General features: G+C 47.6%; 2 protein-coding genes across 2 annotated transcripts in view; one reads left to right on the top strand and one right to left on the bottom strand.

The window, feature by feature from the left end:
* Window positions 1–8,110: 8,110 nt before the first annotated feature.
* On the bottom strand, window positions 8,111–11,250 carry LOC138771919 (trichohyalin-like). Its single transcript, XM_069951921.1, has 2 exons — window positions 9,567–11,250; window positions 8,111–8,748 (listed from the first exon to the last, which is right to left on the bottom strand). Exons 1-2 carry the CDS (start codon window positions 11,248–11,250, stop codon window positions 8,111–8,113), a joined length of 2,322 nt encoding a protein of 773 aa, XP_069808022.1.
* A 1,648-nt stretch (window positions 11,251–12,898) lies between these two features.
* Window positions 12,899–19,376, top strand: part of L3MBTL1 (L3MBTL histone methyl-lysine binding protein 1) — a 36,681-nt gene continuing 30,203 nt past the window's right edge. Inside the window, exons 1-5 of the mRNA XM_069951743.1 lie at window positions 12,899–12,978; window positions 14,830–14,920; window positions 15,827–15,950; window positions 16,932–17,088; window positions 17,562–17,655. Coding sequence (XP_069807844.1) covers window positions 12,904–12,978; window positions 14,830–14,920; window positions 15,827–15,950; window positions 16,932–17,088; window positions 17,562–17,655 — 541 coding nt within the window. The 5' untranslated portion in view covers window positions 12,899–12,903. The remainder of the gene's footprint in view (window positions 12,979–14,829; window positions 14,921–15,826; window positions 15,951–16,931; window positions 17,089–17,561; window positions 17,656–19,376) is intronic.

Below are 19,376 nucleotides of genomic sequence, written 5' to 3'. Positions count from 1 at the left end.
TGCCAGTTACCATGGCAACAGATAAGCCTTACAGCGTGCATAAATTATCCCGGCAACGACAATTAATTCATCTCCAGAGCATATGCCTAGAAAAGGGCCCCGGCTGATCATAGCAAAACATAAAAAGATGCACAAGTAATAACCTGAGAATAAAGAGACGCCTGGAGTTAGGTCCGACTCGTCTCCAAGGCCTCAGGGCTCCGGGAGACTAAATCCTAAGGCTAAAGCTGCGGGGACCAGATACAGGGATGTGCGTACAGCACAGAAATACTAACAAAAGAGCTAACAACAATATACCTGTCATCCTGTGTATTTACTGGCCACCAACCATGCTTCCACTCTCACTCCTAGTCCCCTCCATGACTCCCCTCCTCACTCCTAGTCCCCTCCATGACTCCCCTCCTCACTCCTAATCCCCTCCATGACTCCCCCTCCTCACTCCTAGTCCCCTCCATGACTCCCCTCCTCACTCCTAGTCCCCTCCATGACTCCCCCTCCTCACTCCTAGTCCCCTCCATGACTCCCCTCCTCACTCCTAGTCCCCTCCATGACTCCCCTCCTCACTCCTAATCCCCTCCATGACTCCCCTCCTCACTCCTAGTCCCCTCCATGACTCCCCCCTCTCCTAGTCCCCTCCATGACTCCCCTCCTCACTCCTAGTCCCCTCCATGACTCCCCCTCCTCACTCCTAGTCCCCTCCATGACTCCCCTCCTCACTCCTAGTCCCCTCCATGACTCCCCCTCCTCACTCCTAGTCCCCTCCATGACTCCCCTCCTCACTCCTAGTCCCCTCCATGACTCCCCTCCTCACTCCTAGTCCCCTCCATGATTCCCCTCTCACTCCTACTCCCCTCCATGACTCCCCTCCTCACTCCTAGTCCCCTCCATGATTCCCCTCCTCACTCCTAGTCCCCTCCATGACTCCCCTCCTCACTCCTAGTCCCCTCCATGACTCCCCTCCTCACTCCTAGTCCCCTCCATGACTTCTCTGACTCCTAGTCCCATCCATGACTCCCCTCCTCACTCCTAGTCCCCTCCATGATTCCCCTCTCACTCCTAGTCCCCTCCATGACTCCCCTCCTCACTCCTAGTCCCCTCCATGACTCCCCTCCTCACTCCTAGTCCCCTCCATGACTCCCCTCCTCACTCCTAGTCCCCTCCATGACTCCCCCTCTCACTCCTAGTCCCATCCATGACTCCCCTCCTCACTCCTAGTCCCCTCCATGACTCCCCTCCTATTCCTAGTCCCCTCCATGACTTCCCCTCTCTCTCCTACTCCCCTCCATGACTCCCCTCTATCTCCTAGTCCCCTCCATGACTCCCCTCCCATCCCTACTCTCCTCCATGACTCCCTCTCTCTCATCCCTAATCTCCTCCATGACTCCCCTCTCACTCCTGATCCCCTCCATGACTCCCCTCTCTCTCCTAGTCTCCATAACTCCCCTCTCACTCCTGATGCCCTCCAGGACTCCCCTCTCTCTCCTAGTCCTCTCCAGGACTCCCCTCTCTCTCCTAGTCCTCTCCAGGACTCCTCTCTCTCCTAGTCCTCTCCATGACTCCCCTCTCATTCCTAGTCCCCTCCATGACTCCTCACTCCTAGTCCCCTCCATGACTCCCCTCTCATTCCTAGTCCCCTCCATGACTCCTCACTCCTAGTCCCCTCCATGACTCCCCTCTATGACTTCCCTCCTCACTCTTACTCCCCTCTGACTCCCCTCCTCACTCCTAGTCCCCTCCATGACTCCCCCCTCTCCTAGTCCCCTCCATGACTTCCCCCTCTCCTAGTCCCCTCCATGACTTCCCCCTCTCCTAGTCCCCTCCATGATTCCCCTCTCACTCCTAGTCCTCTCCATGACTCCCCCCTCTCACTCCTAGTCCCCTCCATGACTCCCCCCTCTCCTAGTCCCCTCCATGATTCCCCTCTCACTCCTAGTCCCCTCCATGATTCCCCTCTCACTCCTACTCCCCTCCATGACTCCCCCCTCTCCTAGTCCCCTCCATGACTCCCCCCTCTCCTAGTCCCCTCCATGATTCCCCTCTCACTCCTAGTCCCCTCCATGACTCCCCCCTCTCCTAGTCCCCTCCATAACTCCCCCCTCTCCTAGTCCCCTCCATGACTCCCCCCTCTCCTAGTCCCCTCCATGATTCCCCTCTCACTCCTAGTCCTCTCCATGACTCCCCCCTCTCACTCCTAGTCCCCTCCATGACTCCCCCCTCTCCTAGTCCCCTCCATGACTCCCCTCCTCACTCCTAGTCCCCTCCATGATTCCCCTCTCACTCCTAGTCCCCTCCATGACTCCCCTCCTCACTCCTAGTCCCCTCCATGACTCCCCTCCTCACTCCTAGTCCCCTCCATGACTCCCCTCCTCACTCCTACTCCCCTCCTTACTCCTAGTCCTCTCGATGACTCCCCTCTCACTCCTAGTCCCCTCCATGATTCCCCTCTCACTCCTAGTCCCCTCCATGACTCCCCTCCTCACTCCTAGTCCCCTCCATGACTCCCCTCCTCACTCCTAGTCCCCTCCATGACTCCCCTCCTCACTCCTACTCCCCTCCTTACTCCTAGTCCTCTCGATGACTCCCCTCTCACTCCTAGACCCCTCCATGACTCCCCCCTCTCCTAGTCCCCTCCATGACTCCCCTCTCACTCCTAGTCCCCTCCATGATTCCCCTCTCACTCCTAGTCCCCTCCATGACTCCCCCTCTCACTCCTAGTCCCCTCCATGATTCCCCTCTCACTCCTAGTCCCCTCCATGACTCCCCTCCTCACTCCTAGTCCCCTCCATGACTCCCCTCCTCACTCCTACTCCCCTCCTTACTCCTAGTCCTCTCGATGACTCCCCTCTCACTCCTACTCCCCTCCATGATTCCCCTCTGTCATAGGGAATGAGGGAGAAGTAGTTGCAGATATGTAAAGGATCGGCCAGTACCTCAATGCGAAGATACAACATAATAAATCTTATTCATAAAGCCCATAATAAAAAGTGATGGTGTAACTTTACCTTTTCATTTTACGTACATAAAACTTAGCGAGTGCAATAGTGTGAATACGATGAATGAGCCGTATAGAAATTCATAATATATAAAGCAAAAAAACAAAACAAATAGTAAGAAATCCAGATCATAGATAAATCCTAAGTGCATGAATGTATAATGGAGGTAAATCTGTGATAAGGATGAAGGATCCCAGTAGAACAGTAATAAGTATATAGGTTAGTCAGATATTAGTCTGGAGGGCCTAGTCACCCGCTGCGCTAAGATGACTAAGTGTAAGCAGTTATATAGTCCTAATGGAGGCCATTACCTGAAGTGCTGGTGTGGGACCTCAGTAATCCCCAATGCACCTTCTGCACATGGTATAAAGAATCACTGCCACCACTTTCTTATATACCCATATACTCCAATCATATCCGTATCTAATACATTCCTAATCTCTTCTCTTATACACTGTTGTGCGTTGTTACATCATGCCACAGCACCAGCTCAGGGTCAGTTTTACAGATGGTCATTGCTGTCACTGGACCAGGGCCGGCCTGAGGGTAGGTGGCATCCTGTGAGAAATTTACTCCATATCAGAATCAGCAGGATATGAGAACAGAATGTATACAGGTAGTGCTCTCATATACTGTGTAAATCCTGCTCCACCTATAGTTAACCAACACTGCAGTGCACCAATAGGTCCTGCTCCACCAACACTGCAGTGCACCAATAAATCCTGCTCCACCTATAGTAAACCAACACACCAGTCCACCAATAAATCCTGCTCCACCTATAGTAAACCAACACTGCAGTGCACCAATAAGTCCTGCTCCACCAACACTGCAGTGCACCAATAAATCCTGCTCCACCTATAGTAAACCAACACTGCAGTGCACCAATAAGTCCTGCTCCACCAACACTGCAGTGCACCAATAAATCCTGCTCCACCTATATTAAACCAACACTGCAGTGCACCAATAAATCCTGCTCCACCTATAGTAAACCAACACTGCAGTGCACCAATAAGTCCTGCTCCACCAACACTGCAGTGCACCAATAAATCCTGCTCCACCTATAGTAAACCAACACTGCAGTGCACCAATAAATCCTGCTCCACCTATATTAAACCAACACTGCAGTGCACCAATAAATCCTGCTCCACCTATAGTAAACCAACACTGCAGTGCACCAATAAGTCCTGCTCCACCAACACTGCAGTGCACCAATAGGTCCTGCTCCACCAACACTGCAGTGCACCAATAAATCCTGCTCCACCTATAGTAAACCAACACACCAGTCCACCAATAAATCCTGCTCCACCTATAGTAAACCAACACTGCAGTGCACCAATAAGTCCTGCTCCACCAACACTGCAGTGCACCAATAAATCCTGCTCCACCTATAGTAAACCAACACTGCAGTGCACCAATAAGTCCTGCTCCACCAACACTGCAGTGCACCAATAAATCCTGCTCCACCTATATTAAACCAACACTGCAGTGCACCAATAAATCCTGCTCCACCTATAGTAAACCAACACTGCAGTGCACCAATAAGTCCTGCTCCACCAACACTGCAGTGCACCAATAAATCCTGCTCCACCTATATTAAACCAACACTGCAGTGCACCAATAAATCCTGCCCCACCTATAGTAAACCAACACTGCAGTGCACCAATAAATCCTGCCCCACCTATAGTTAACCAACACTGCAGTGCACCAATAAATCCTGCCCCACCTATAGTAAACCAACACTGCAGTGTACCAATAAATCCTGCTCCACCTATATTAAACCAACACTGCAGTGTACCAATAAATCCTGCTCCACCTATAGTAAACCAACACTGCAGTGTACCAATAAATCCTGCTCCACCTATATTAAACCAACACTGCAGTGTACCAATAAATCCTGCTCCACCTATATTAAACCAACACTGCAGTGCACCAATAAATTCTGCTCCACCTATAGTAAGCCAACACTGCAGTGCACCAATAAATCCTGCTCCACCTATATTAAACCAACACTGCAGTGCACCAATAAATTTGCTCCACCTGTGGTAAACCAACACCTGTTCCCATCTCCACCCTCTACTCATGGGGCAATTAATAACAATACTGTAGTTAAGAAGCGGCCTTAAGCTTTTGATTCCCCCTTGTATCTTCCTTCTGTTGGCGCCGACACAAGATTTGGTTAGGCGGAGAGTTTATTAAGGAGAAGTCCCACGAAATTCACAAAATGGAGGAAGGCGGGGGGGGGGGGGGGATAATAAACAAAGCAAACTCATATATCAACGATCTCAAAATCCAACATGCAAATCCCATTGATTACATCTCTTCAGGACATCCCTATGTACATATATAGCACCAAAATATGCCTGGACAGCAGGATGAGAATGGTTGGAGAACACTGGTGTGTAATGTGTACGGCCAGTCCTACTCTATGTCAGGGATGGGGAACCTCCTGCCCTCAGCTGTTGCAAAACTACACCTTCCATCATGCTCAGACAGCCAAAGCTAAAGCTCTCCAGACATGATGGGAGTTGTAGTTTTGCAATAGCTGGAGGGCTGCAGGTTCCCTATCCCTGCCCTATGGGATTGTCCACAGATCTGCTGGGCTCATACTCTATCTCTATGTGTCTCTATGTTATATACTAGTGTTTTCCTCCCAGTTCCCATAGGATTTGCATGTCCCTTAGAATTCTGTGTTCTGTATTCTGTTCTGTGTTCTGCGTTCTGTGTTCTGTTCTGCGTTCTGTATTCTGTATTCTGTTCTGCGTTCTGTATTCTGTTCTGTGTTCTGTATTCTGTTCTGTGTTCTGTATTCTGTTCTGCGTTCTGTATTCTGTTCTGTGTTCTGTATTCTGTTTTGCATTCAGCATTCTGTATTCTGTTCTGCATTCTGTATTTTGTTCTGCGTTCTGTATTCTGTTCTGTGTTCTGTATTCTGTTCTGTGTTCCGCATTCTGTTCTGCGTTCTGTATTCTGTTCTGTGTTCTGTTCTGCGTTCTGTATTCTGTTCTGCGTTCTGTATTCTGTTCTGCATTCTGTATTCTGTTCTGCGTTCAGCGTTCTGTATTCTGTTCTGCATTCTGTATTCTGTTCTGCATTCTGTATTGTTCTGCGTTCAGCGTTCTGTATTCTGTTCTGCGTTCAGCGTTCTGTATTCTGTTCTGCGTTCTGTATTCTGTTCTGCATTCTGTATTCTGTTCTGCATTCAGCGTTCTGTATTCTGTTCTGTGTTCTGCGTTCTGTATTCTGTTCTGCGTTCAGCGTTCTGTATTCTGTTCTGCATTCAGCGTTCTGTATTCTTAGTTCTGTATTCTGTTCTGCATTCTGTATTCTGTTCTGCATTCTGCGTTCTGTATTCTATTCTGCATTCTGTTCTGCGTTCAGCATTCTGTATTCTGTTCTGCGTTCTGTTCTGTGTTCAGCGTTCTGTATTCTGTTCTGCATTCTGTATTCTGTTCTGCGTTCAGCGTTCTGTATTCTGTTCTGCGTTCTGTTCTGCGTTCAGCGTTATGTATTCTGTTCTGCGTTCAGCATTCTGCATTCTGTTCTGCGTTCGGTGTTCTGTATTCTGTTCTGCATTCTGTATTCTGTCCTGCATTCAGCGTTCTGTATTCTGTTCTGCGTTCTGTATTCTGTTCTGCGTTCTGTATTCTGTTCTGCGTTCTGTATTCTGTTCTGCATTCTGTATTTTGTTCTGCATTCTGTATTCTGTTCTGCATTCAGCGTTCTGTATTCTGTTCTGCATTCTGTATTCTGTTCAGCGTTCTGTATTCTGTTCTGCGTTCAGCGTTCTGCATTCTGTTCTGCGTTCTGTATTCTGTTCTGCATTCTGTATTCTGTTCTGCATTCTGTTCTGCGTTCAGCATTCTGTTCTGCGTTCAGCGTTCTGTATTCTGTTCTGCGTTCTGTTCTGCGTTCTGTATTCTGTTCTGCGTTCAGCGTTCTGTATTCTGTTCTGCGTTCTGTATTCTGTTCTGCGTTCAGCATTCTGTTCTGCGTTCTGTGTTCTGTTCTGCATTCTGTATTCTGTTCTGTGTTCTGCATTCTGTTCTGTGTTCTGCATTCTGTATTGTGTTCTGCATTCTGTATTCTGTTCTGTTCTGTGTTCTGCATTCTGTATTCTGTTCTGTGTTCTGTATTCTGTTCTGCGTTCAGAGTTCTGTATTCTGTTCTGTATTCTGTTCTGCATTCTGTATTTTGTTCTGCCTTCTGTATTCTGTTCTGCATTCAGCGTTCTGTATTCTGTTCTGCGTTCTGTATTCTGTTCTGCATTCTGTATTTTGTTCTGCCTTCTGCATTCTGTATTCTGTTCTGCATTCAGCGTTCTGTATTCTGTTCAGCGTTCTGTATTCTGTTCTGCGTTCAGCGTTCTGCATTCTGTTCTACGTTCAGCGTTCTGTATTGTTCTGCATTCTGTATTCTGTTCTGCATTCAGCGTTCTGTATTCTGTTCTGCGTTCTGTATTCTGTTCTGCGTTCAGTGTTCTGTATTCTGTTCTGCGTTCAGAGTTCTGTATTCTGTTCTGTGTTCTGTATTCTGTTCTGCATTCTGTATTTTGTTCTGCCTTCTGCATTCTGTATTCTGTTCTGCATTCAGCGTTCTGTATTCTGTTCTGCGTTCTGTATTCTGTTCTGCATTCTGTATTCTGTTCAGCGTTCTGTATTCTGTTCTGTGTTCTGTATTCTGTTCTGCATTCTGTATTCTGTTCTGCATTCTGTTCAGCGTTCTGTATTCTGTTCTGCGTTCTGTATTTTGTTCTGCCTTCTGCATTCTGTATTCTGTTCTGCATTCAGCGTTCTGTATTCTGTTCAGCGTTCTGTATTCTGTTCTGCGTTCAGCGTTCTGCATTCTGTTCTGCGTTCAGCGTTCTGTATTGTTCTGCATTCTGTATTCTGTTCTGCATTCAGCGTTCTGTATTCTGTTCTGCGTTCTGTATTCTGTTCTGCGTTCAGTGTTCTGTATTCTGTTCTGCGTTCTGTATTCTGTTCTGCTTTCAGCGTTCTGTATTCTGTTCTGCGTTCAGCGTTCTGTATTCTGTTCTGCGTTCAGCGTTCTGTATTCTGTTCTGCGTTCAGCGTTCTGTATTCTGTTCTGCGTTCAGCGTTCTGTATTCTGTTCTGCGTTCAGCGTTCTGTATTCTGTTTTGCATTGAGCGTTCTGTACTCTGTTCTGCGTTCTGTATTCTGTTCTGCGTTCAGCGTTCTGTATTCTGTTCTGCGTTCAGCGTTCTGTATTCTGTTCTCTGTTCTGTATTCTGTTCTGCGTTCAGCATTCTGTATTCTGTTCTGCGTTCTGCATTCAGCGTTCTGTATTCTGTTCTGCGTTCTGCATTCTATTCTGCCTTCTGTATTCTGTTCTGCATTCAGTGTCCTGTATTCGATTCTGCGTTCTGTATTCTGTTCTGCATTCTGTATTCTGCGTTCTGTATTCTGTTCTGCATTCTGCCTTCTGTATTCTGTTCTGCATTCAGTGTTCTGTATTCGATTCTGCGTTCTGTATTCTGTTCTGCATTCTGTATTCTGTTCTGCATTCTGCCTTCTGTATTCTGTTCTGCATTCAGCGTTCTGTATTCGATTCTGCGTTCTGTTTTCTGTTCTGCATTCTGCATTCTGTTCTGCATTCTGTATTCTGTTCTGTGTTCTGCATTCTGTATTCTGTTCTGCGTTCTGTATTCTGTTCTGCGTTCTGTATTCTGTTCTGTGTTCTGTATCCTGTTCTGCATTCTGTATTTTGTTCTGCCTTCTGCATTCTGTATTCTGTTCTGCATTCAGCGTTCTGTATTCTGTTCTGCATTCTGTATTCTGTCAGCGTTCTGTATTCTGTTCTGCGTTCAGCGTTCTGCATTCTGTGTTCTGTATTCTGTTCTGCATTCTGTATTCTGTTCTGCATTCAGCGTTCTGTATTCTGTTCTGCGTTCTGTATTCTGTTCTGCGTTCTGTATTCTGTTCTGCGTTCAGCGTTCTGTATTCTGTTCTGCTTTCAGCGTTCTGTATTCTGTTCTGCTTTCAGCGTTCTGCATTCTGTTCTGCATTCAGCGTTCTGTATTCTGTTTTGCATTGAGCGTTCTGTATTCTGTTCTGCGTTCTGTATTGCGTTCTGTATTCTGTTCTGCGTTCAGCGTTCTGTATTCTGTTCTCTGTTCTGTATTCTGTTCTGCATTCAGCGTTCTGTATTCTGTTCTGCGTTCTGTATTCTGTTCTGCAATCTGTGTTCTGTATTCTGTTCTGCATTCTGCCTTCTGTATTCTGTTCTGCATTCAGCGTTTTGTATTCGATTCTGCGTTCTGTATTCTGTTCTGCATTCTGTGTTCTGAATTCTGTTCTGTATTCTGTTCTGTGTTCTGTATTCTGTTCTGCATTCAACGTTCTGTATTCTGTTCTGTGTTCAGCATTCTGTATTCGATTCAGCAATCTGTATTCTGTTCTGTGTTCTGTATTCTGTTCTGTGTTCTGTATTCTGTTCTGTGTTCTGTATTCTGTTCTGTGTTCTGCATTCTGTTCTGTGTTGTGCATTCTGTTCTGTGTTCGGTATTCTGTTCTGCGTTCTGTATTCTGTTCTGCGTTCTGTATTCTGTTCTGCGTTCTGTATTCTGTTCTGCGTTCTGTATTCTGTTCTGCGTTCTGTATTCTGTTCTGCGTTCTGTGTTGTGTATTCTGTTCTGCGTTCTGTGTTGTGTATTCTGTTCTGCGTTCTGTGTTGTGTATTCTGTTCTGCGTTCTGTGTTGTGTATTCTGTTCTGCGTTCTGTTCTGCGTTCTGTGTTGTGTATTCTGTTCTGTGTTCTGCATTCTGTTCTGCGTTCTGCATTCTGTATTTTGTTCTGCGTTCTGTATTCTGTTCTGTGTTCTGCATTCTGTTCTGCGTTCTGTTCTGTGTTCTGCATTCTGTTCTGTGTTCTGCATTCTGCGTTCTGTATTTTGTTCTGCGTTCTGTATTTTGTTCTGCGTTCTGCATTCTGTTCTGTGTTCTGCATTGTTCTGCATTCTGTGTTCTGCGTTCTGTGTTCTGTTCTGCGTTCTGTATTCTGTTCTGTGTTCTGCATTCTGTTCTGCTTTCTGTGTTCTGCATTCTGTTCTGTGTTCTGCATTCTGTTCTGCATTCTGCATTCTGTGTTCTGTATTTTGTTCTGCATTCTGTTCTGCGTTCTGCATTCTGTATTTTGTTCTGCGTTCTGTATTCTGTTCTGTGTTCTGCATTCTGTTCTGCGTTCTGTTATGTGTTCTGCATTCTGTTCTGTGTTCTGCATTCTGCGTTCTGTATTTTGTTCTGCGTTCTGCACTCTGTCCTGTGTTCTGCATTCTGTGTTCTGCATTCTGTTCTGTGTTCTGCATTCTGTTCTGCTTTCTGTGTTCTGCATTCTGTTCTGTGTTCTTTATTCTGTGTTCTGTATTTTGTTCTGCATTCTGTTCTGCGTTCTGCATTCTGTATTTTGTTCTGCGTTCTGTATTCTGTTCTGTGTTCTGCATTCTGTTCTGCCTTCTGTTCAGTGTTCTGCATTGTTCTGTGTTCTGCATTCTGCATTTTGTTCTGCGTTCTGTATTTTGTTCTGCGTTCTGCACTCTGTCCTGTGTTCTGCATTCTGTTCTGTGTTCTGCATTGTTCTGCATTCTGTGTTCTGCGTTCTTTGTTCTGTTCTGCGTTCTGTATTCTGTTCTGTGTTCTGCATTCTGTTCTGCTTTCTGTGTTCTGCATTCTGTTCTGTGTTCTGCATTCTGTTCTGCATTCTGTGTTCTGTATTTTGTTCTGCATTCTGTATTTTGTTCTGCATTCTGTTCTGTGTTCTGCATTATGTGTTCTGTATTTTGTTCTGCGTTCTGTATTTTGTTCTGCATTCTGCACTCTGTCCTGTGTTCTGCATTCTGTTCTGTGTTCTGCATTGTTCTGTGTTCTGCGTTCTGTTCTGCGTTCTGTATTCTGTTCTGTGTTCTGCTTTCTGTGTTCTGCATTCTGTTCTGCATTTTGTTCTGCATTCTGTTCTGTGTTCTGCATTCTGTTCTGCATTCTGCATTATGTGTTCTGTATTTTGTTCTGCGGTCTGTATTTTGTTCTGCGTTCTGCACTCTGTCCTGTGTTCTGCATTCTGTTCTGTGTTCTGCATTGTTCTGTGTTCTGCGTTCTGTATTCTGTTCTGTCTTCTGCTTTCTGTGTTCTGCATTCTGTTCTGTGTTCTGCATTCTGTATTTTGTTCTGCATTCTGTTCTGTGTTCTGCATTCTGCATTATGTGTTCTGTATTTTGTTCTGCGTTCTGTATTCTGTTCTGCATTCTGCATTCAGTTCTGCATTATGTGTTCTGTATTCTGTTCTGCGTTCAGCCTTCTGTATATATACCGTCACCTCCCCCGGGGTTGTATCTACAATGCATGAAGCCTGATGGATTCCTACAGAAGGCTCATCTTATATTCCGGCGTTATACACATATGGGAGCTTTTTTTGGGCTCTATACGAGCGTTCTGCATTTTCGCGCTCTGACCGGTATGATACAAGATGGGAGACGCCATATTCCGCTCCTGTCATCTCTCTGGGTTCCGTGTATCCTCCTTGTCCTCGGTGTATCACTATGTATATATATATATATAATTATATAGGTGAGGAGAGCGAGTCCTTCATTTGCCTGTAAGCCGCTGGGCTCCCATCTCCCCCCTTCTCTTGTATCTTCCCCCGTGTTACACACGCGCAGGCGCACTCGCTCCCTGCAGATTGCGGTTGGACCAGCAGCGTCGTTGCATTAGGTAAGAGCCTCTGCATTTAACCTCTTCACTGCCATAGCCCATCGCAGAAAGGAAAGGGAACACCTGATGCCCGATGTCTGATCCCATCTGTCCTGTCCCCCCCAGCATGGATGTAGCTGCCGGAGATCCTGCCTGCTGAGAGGAGTATATATGCGGTGTGTTCTGCAGGAGGGTATATACTGTGTATACTGTGCTGTTGTCCTGTGGATGTCCCCGGTGTGTGCAGTCATCTCTCTTCCCATTACCATGGATGTATATCTTCTATTCCATCCCCCATCTCTGTCCCTCTCTGAGCCCCCGTGTTTTTTGTGTCCATTCAGGCTGTACATTACTACGGACGGGCAGAGTGACATCCACAATGAAAAGTGATGAGGACAGCGACGTGTCGGTGGGTCAGGTGACCCAGGAGGACATGATGCTCTTACCCTCTGCCTCAGGTATAGCAGCAGTGATGGACATGGGGGGGGGTCGCTGCGTTAGGTATAACTAATGCACCTAATATCAGTGACATCGTAATACAGTATAATATCATGTAGTATTAGCAGGAATCTGACAGCTCTATATCAGGATGGACAGATAGGGAGATACATAATATGTGTCTCTTAGCTGATCTTATAAAATCATGTTTTCCTTCGAAGCTCAAGAACCATAGAGGCAGGGCTGAGCTGCAGCATGCACGCCTCCTCCCTGAACTTGTACATCAATCATGCAGGGAGGAGACACGCATGCTGCAGCTTAGTCCACTCTCTATGACACTTGAGCTTAGAAGGAAAACATGATTTTATAACTTTAACAACAGTCAGATATACTGTGTTTTATCTCCCTGTGTATACAGCTCTGAGCATGATATAGACCAGACAGATTCCCTTTACTGTACGTTATCCTAGTAAGTAATAACTCGAGTATGCTCAGGTCCTTAAGGCTGCCTGGAAATCATGGATACAGCGATAAGCCATAGCTTCTATCCATGTTTCCCAGACTCCCTAGGGCGGCATCTAACTTCTTCAGCCACCGGTAATCACATGCCGCACTCTCGTGTTCAGACGGACGTGATCGAGCTGCGCTCATCTCTAGGAATAACTCCTATTAATCCCTGTACGCTACACCCTGTGACCCACATCATATTACTGAGAATTGTATCTGTCATTTATACAGTGGGGAATATACAAGTAGTTACCTACTCAGAAATGCAGCGCCCCCTTGTGGAAGAGCAGCAAGAACGGAGGAGATTGGAGCCCGTCACGGCCACAGTGAACCCCCAGGTCAGTCAGGGGACTTTACATGTAAGAAAGCAGTGCTGTCCCGGATGAACTTGTAGCAGTTGTTGCACGCTTACTTGTGACAGTCGTTCCTATAGGAAATAAAGTAGCAATATTACTGTGGTCCCATGCTGACCGCGGTCACCCCTGCCAATCAATGTTATAAGGATTACCAATACAGGATAAGGACGAGAGCTGGGACTGGAAGTTATGGGGGTGACCAACAGGCTGCAAGATAGCATGGTGCACTACATGTAACCTAGAGTTGTGGGGGATGGGTGATGGGGGTGATGAGTGAGAGGGGTGATAAGTAAGGGGGGCTATGGGGGATGAGTAATGGGGGTAATGAGTGATGGGGGATGGGTAATGGGGTAATGAGCAATGGGGGGATGGGTGATGGTCCTCTGTCCATGTCAGGAACTGTCCAGAGCAGCTGCAAATCCCCATAGAAAACCTCTCCTGCTCCTGGACAGTTCCTGACATGGACAGAGGTGGCAGCAGAGAGCACTGTGTCAGACTGGAGAGTTAATTTGAAGGAATGTTTTTGGTTTGTTTGTTTTTTTTTTTTTTTGCTGAAGTACCCCTTTAAATGTGCTAAGTGCGGCCCTGTCTACATGAAGTATACCCATTACGGTCCCTTCTAACTAATAATATATCCTAATGATAGCCCATCAGACACTCCCGATCCTGATAAAGCTCCGTGTGCTCTCACCAATAACAGAAGAAGTAAAGGTTCCTCTCTTACGACCATAAGGAGAAGTTACAGCCATAGAAATCAATGATCGTATATTATTCACTGGCTCTTGTACTACCCAGGATGCATGAATGGCGGCTGCTCCGTATCTGTACTCTATATAGTACAGTTCCATCTATTCAGCCATCAAGCCCCATTCAGGCGAGGACGTAGCTTAGGACGGCCACACAAAAGAAACAGCAGAAACGCGTCAGTACAAAGACTTCAGCGCGCTCTAAAGCCAATGCAGAATAATGCGAAACCTCAATGGAAATATCACGAGTCTCCATTCACTGCACATCTGGCCGATGCAATAAAGTATCAAGAGCGAAAGATAACCGGATCCTTCCATGTGAACCAATTACCGCAATAAGCAACGACTGCGCCTATAAAGCGGTGACAGCTATCACAGGATCACAGCTATTATAAGAATATAATGCTTCTGTCCTAAATAATAACTGTAAGCCATAACACACTGCAGATATGGGTCTTCTTAAAGGGATCCTTAAAGGGAACCTGTCACCATTAAAATGCAATGCAATCTGTAGCAATCATGTTATAGAGTGGGAGGAGCTGACTGGATTCATGTAGAGGGTTACAGGAAAAGATAACTTGTTTATTCAAGGAAATCTCTCCTCATTTTGGGCTGAGTAGTCAAATGGGCGGTGCTAATCAGTGATTGACAGTTTTTTTTTTATATGTGCACCTTCTCAGATGTCAGGGAGTCACATGACTACTTAGCACACAAGGGTCCTACCCAGCGATTAACTTCTAACTTTGTATAATTGTACGAATAAAAAGCCGTCAATCACAGTTAGCCCCGCCCTCTTGACTACTTGGCTCAGAATGAGCTGAAATTTACATGACTAAATGACAAGTTATCCTGGAGCTTTTCCCGTAAACCTATAAATCAATCCGCTCAGTCCTGCTCTATAACAGGCCGCCTGCAGGTTCCTTCAGCCAAAGCCAGGAATAGGTCATGTAACACGGAGGAAGGGGTTAACTGATGCAAAAATACTGACTGTATTTTTTCTAACAAGAACAGCCACTGTTTTTAACAAATGTGAACATAGCCTAAAACTGCAATCTGCGCGAGACCTCATCCCTGTATTCTGTGTTAGTTCCGTTTCAGCTCTCTGGATCCTAAAGAAGAGACCCGCATCCGCCTCAAAGAGGAAAACCCTCAAGAGACCATAGAGATGAGCAGCCAAGGTGACCCTCATTGTGTAACATCCGCTGACCTGTGTGTCTCCAACTATTACAGAACCAGAGGCTTGTCAGAGCATGATGGGAGTTGTAGTTCTCCAATAGCTGTACTGCATCCCCTAATATACACTCACCGGCCACTTTATTAGGTACACCTGTCCAACTGCACGTTACCACCTAATTTCTAATCAGCCAATCACATGGCGGCAACTCAGTGCATTTAGGCATGTAGACATGGTCAAGACAATCTCCTGCAGTTCAAACCGAGCATCAGTATGGGGAAGAAAGGTGATTTGAGGGCCTTTGAACGTGGCATGGTTGTTGGTGCCAGAAGGGCTGGTCTGAGTATTTCAGAAACTGCTGATCTACTGGGATTTTCACGCACAACCATCTCTAGGGTTTACAGAGAATGGTCCGAAAAAGAAAAACCATCCAGTGAGCGGCCGTTCTGTGGGCGGAAATGCCTTGTTGATGCCAGAGGTCAGAGGAGAATGGGCAGACTGGTTCCAGCTGATAGAAAAGCAACAGTGACTCAAATAGCCAACCGTTACAGCCAAGGTAGGCAGAAGAGCATCTCTGATCGCACAGTACGGCCAACTCTGAGGCAGATGGGCTACAGCAGCAGAAGACCACCCGTTACTAGCATGGTGTACCTAATAAAGTGGCCGGTGAGTGTATATATATATATATATATAGATAGATAGATAGATATACACATCCCAAATCATAGTGTCCATCTAGTACAGTGTTCCCCAGCCTCTTGCAAAGCTACAATTGCATGTTGGGGGTTGTAGTTTTGCAACAGTGAAATGGCGGCAGGTTTGGGGACACTACATTAGATGCGTCCTGTAATTCTGCGATCTGGTCCAGGACTTTGTGATCACTTCTTATGGCTCCTGTATTCTTTTCCAGGTCTTGAGGGTAAGGAGAGTCCTCAGTCTGACACTGCGCTGTGTCTCTGTGATACCTGCGGCTGCCAGCATGTACCTGGGGTAAAGTGCCAAACCTGTGGAGAGGTCTGTCCCTATAAAGAGAGGTGAGACAACTATCTACAGGTGACAATAACGGGTAGGGGAGAGGTGGCTGGGGGGGGCAGGGAGGGGAGAGGTGGCTGGGGGGGGTCATGGGAGGGGAGAGGTGGCTGGGGGGTTGGGGAGGGGAGAGGTGGCTGAGGGGGGCAGGGGAGGGGAGAGGTGGCTGGGGGGGGCGAGGTGGCTGGGGAGGGGAGGGGAGGGGAGAGGTGGCTGGGGAGGGGAGAGGTGGCTGAGGGGGGCAGGGGAGGGGAGAGGTGGCTGGGGAGGGGAGAGGTGGCTGAGGGGGGCAGGGGAGGGGAGAGGTGGCTGGGGAGGGGAGAGGTGGCTGGGGGGCTGGGGAGGGGAGAGGTGGCTGAGGGGGCAGGGGAGGGAAGAGGTGGCTGGGGGGGGCAGGGGAGGGAAGAGGTGGCTGGGGGGGGCAGGGGAGGGGAGAGGTGGCTGGGGGGGGAGGGGAGAGGTGGCTGGGGGGGGCAGGGGAGGGGAGAAGTGGCTGGGGGGGGGCGGGGGAATGGAGAGGTGGCTGGGGGGGGCAGGGGAAGGGAGAGGTGGCTGGGGGGGGCAGGGGAGGGGAGAGGTGGCTGGGGGGGGCAGGGGAGGGGAGAGGTGGCTGAGGGGGGCGAGGTGGCTGGGGGGCTGGGGAGGGGAGAGGTGGCTGAGGGGGGCGAGGTGGCTGGGGGGGCAGGGGAGGGAAGAGGTGGCTGGGGGGGGCAGGGGAGGGGAGAGGTGGCTGGGGGGGGAGGGGAGAGGTGGCTGGGGGGGGGCAGGGGAATGGAGAGGTGGCTGGGGGGGGGCAGGGGGGGGGAGAGGTGGCTGGGGGGGGCAGGGGAGGGGAGAGGTGGCTGGGGGGGGCATGGGAGAGGTGGCTGGGGGGGGCATGGGAGAGGTGGCTGGGGGGGGCATGGGAGAGGTGGCTGGGGGGGCAGGGGAGGGGAGAGGTGGCTGGGGGGGCAGGGGAGGGGAGAGGTGGCTGGGGAGTGGGTCAGTGTCACCCCTCTCCCCGGTTTCTGGGGTGTCCACAGCAGGTCCCTGGTCGTGGAGCCATCCCAAGGGTTTGCAGTAGGCAACGAGGCCTCGAAACCCATGAAGAAACGGAGGCCAAAAGAATATCACAGCCCAGCAGAGTCGGAGGCCGAACCAATGGTGAGGACTGAGCCATCACTGTATCCATGTCACCTATTGTCTTTGTTATGAATGGAGGGTGCAGTGGGCACCCCGACCGGTTCCTGGTTGGACGATCTGGACCGCTTCATTGTGTTATAATGAGCCGTATCTTATAATAAACGTTCCCTGTGTAATATGATTGTTATGTTGGATCACGTCCTACTGCCCAAAGGGCGACATCTTCAATGTAACATGCTGCATGCCCAGAGACAGTGTGCCCTGTGTGTCCTGAACATGTGTGCCCTGTGTGTGTGTGTGCCCTGTGTGTGTGTGTGCCCTGTGTGTGTGTGTGCCCTGTGTGTCCTGAACATGTGTGCCCTGTGTGTGTGTGTATGCCCTGTGTGTCCTGAACATGTGTGCCCTGTGTGTGTGTGTGCCCTGTCCATGTGTGCGCTGTGTCACATTTGTATCTGCATATACATATATATATATGTGTGTGTGTTTCTATGCAGGAGAAGCAAAAAGAAGTGAAGACCCTGGGAGACGTTGATGAACCCCACGTCCGGAGCTCAGAAGGAGAACTATGGAGCCAGAGAGATTCACAAAGTAATTATGTATTTTACTTGTCTGTGTCATTGCTTAGATACATAGAGGGTAGATACTATGGGTGCATGAAACAAGGGCGTATCCTAGGACAGAATGATGACATGATGACTAGAGATGAGCGCAGCCGGAGCCTCCCGGAGTCCAATCACTCAGAATATCATTACTGATGGATGAAGACATTGGATGCCGCCAGGGGCTGGCTGGCAGATTTTAGCCTGGGGGGCAAGCACACGGCACTGGCCCTTGACTGGCAGGCTAGCGGCCCATCCACCACCCTGGCCCTTACCTGGTATTACCCTCCCCAAATAAGTGCGGGAAAGGAAGATTACACATGCGCCACAGAATTATAGTATTGTGGCCAGTGTTCCCAGCCACGAAAAGCCCTTGTGATATACATCTATTGGATTAAAGGGAACCTAGCTCCAGGTGCACAGCATAGTACCTTAGGATGCCTTTAAACAGAGAGATTTATCTGACCGATGTTTGAAGCCAAAGCCAGGAACAGACTATAAGCAGAGAACAGGTAATAAAGGAAAAACTGAGATTTCTCCTCTTTTCAACTCCATTCCTGGCTTTGGCTTCAAAAATCTGTCAGCTAAATCTGTCTGTGTGAATGCACCCTTAAGGTACCATTCTGTGTACCCGGTGACCCTGTTATCAGTGCTGTAATGCCCTTTTGGTTCTCTTATCATGTTAAAACCATCAGCCCTGAATCTCTGCAGCACCAGCTGTTATCAGAGGATGTACTACAACTCCCAGCATATCCTGAGGGCTGCAGACTGTAAGTAAATGCTGGGAGTTGTAGTGTTTGCAGCTGTTGTACTTGGAGGATTCCTGGTGTATTGTATACTGGAGGCTTTGTGAGAGATCAGTATACAGAGTTCTGTGGGGGATCAGTGTGTGGATGTGACCCCAGAACAGAACTAATAGGGGATAGAAGAAATATACCGTTACTGACCAAATCCAATACACCAGTATATAAGAAACATATATTGTCACTGTGACCACAACCATTACCACCCCATACTAACTAATACCACCAAACCATAACTGAGATCCAGTACACCCAGACCAATAATACCAGTATAAAAGAAACAAATATCACAACCCCTTCACCACCACCGCCATTACTAACTAACATCCACCGTACAAATACCAGGATCATCCACATAGAAGGTTCTCATTATTAAAATGTGTCTGCTGGTTGTGATCTCATGTGTAATCAAAGATACATAATGAACTGCTAATGAATCTTCTATCTATCTATCTATCTATCTCCTATCTATCTATCTCCTATCTATCTATCTCCTATCTATCTTCTATCTCCTATCTATCCATCTCCTATCTATCTATCTATCTCCTATCTATCTATCTCCTATCTATCTCCTATCTATCTATCTCCTATCTATCTCCTATCTATCTATCTCCTATCTATCTATCTCCTATCTATCTTCTATCTATCTATCTATCTCCTATCTATCTTCTATCTATCTATCTATCTATCTATCTATCTATCTATCTCCTATCTAACTATCTATCTATCTATCTATCTATCTATCTCCTATCTATCCATCTATCTATCTATCCATCTCCTATCTATCTATCTATCTCCTATCTATCTCCTATCTATCTATCTATCTATCTATCTATCTATCTCCTATCTATCCATCTATCTATCTATCTATCTATCCATCTCCTATCTATCTATCTATCTACCTATC

This window comes from Dendropsophus ebraccatus, chromosome 14 (genome assembly GCF_027789765.1).
Source record: "Dendropsophus ebraccatus isolate aDenEbr1 chromosome 14, aDenEbr1.pat, whole genome shotgun sequence".
NCBI classification, from domain to species: domain Eukaryota; kingdom Metazoa; phylum Chordata; class Amphibia; order Anura; family Hylidae; genus Dendropsophus; species Dendropsophus ebraccatus.
Note: the sequence above shows the minus strand (reverse complement) of the source record. Positions and strands in the feature narration are given on the sequence as shown.

What these genes read in the sequence shown, in the direction of transcription:
- LOC138771919 (XM_069951921.1), bottom strand. Translation starts at nt 11,250, where the DNA reads ATGCAGAACAGAATACAGAACGCAGAACAAAATACAGAACACATAATG. An exon ending in CGCAGAACAGAATACAGAAC is followed by an intron (nt 8,749 to 9,566) that starts GCAGAACAGAAT and finishes CGCTGAATGCAG; the next exon opens with AACAGAATACAGAATGCAGA.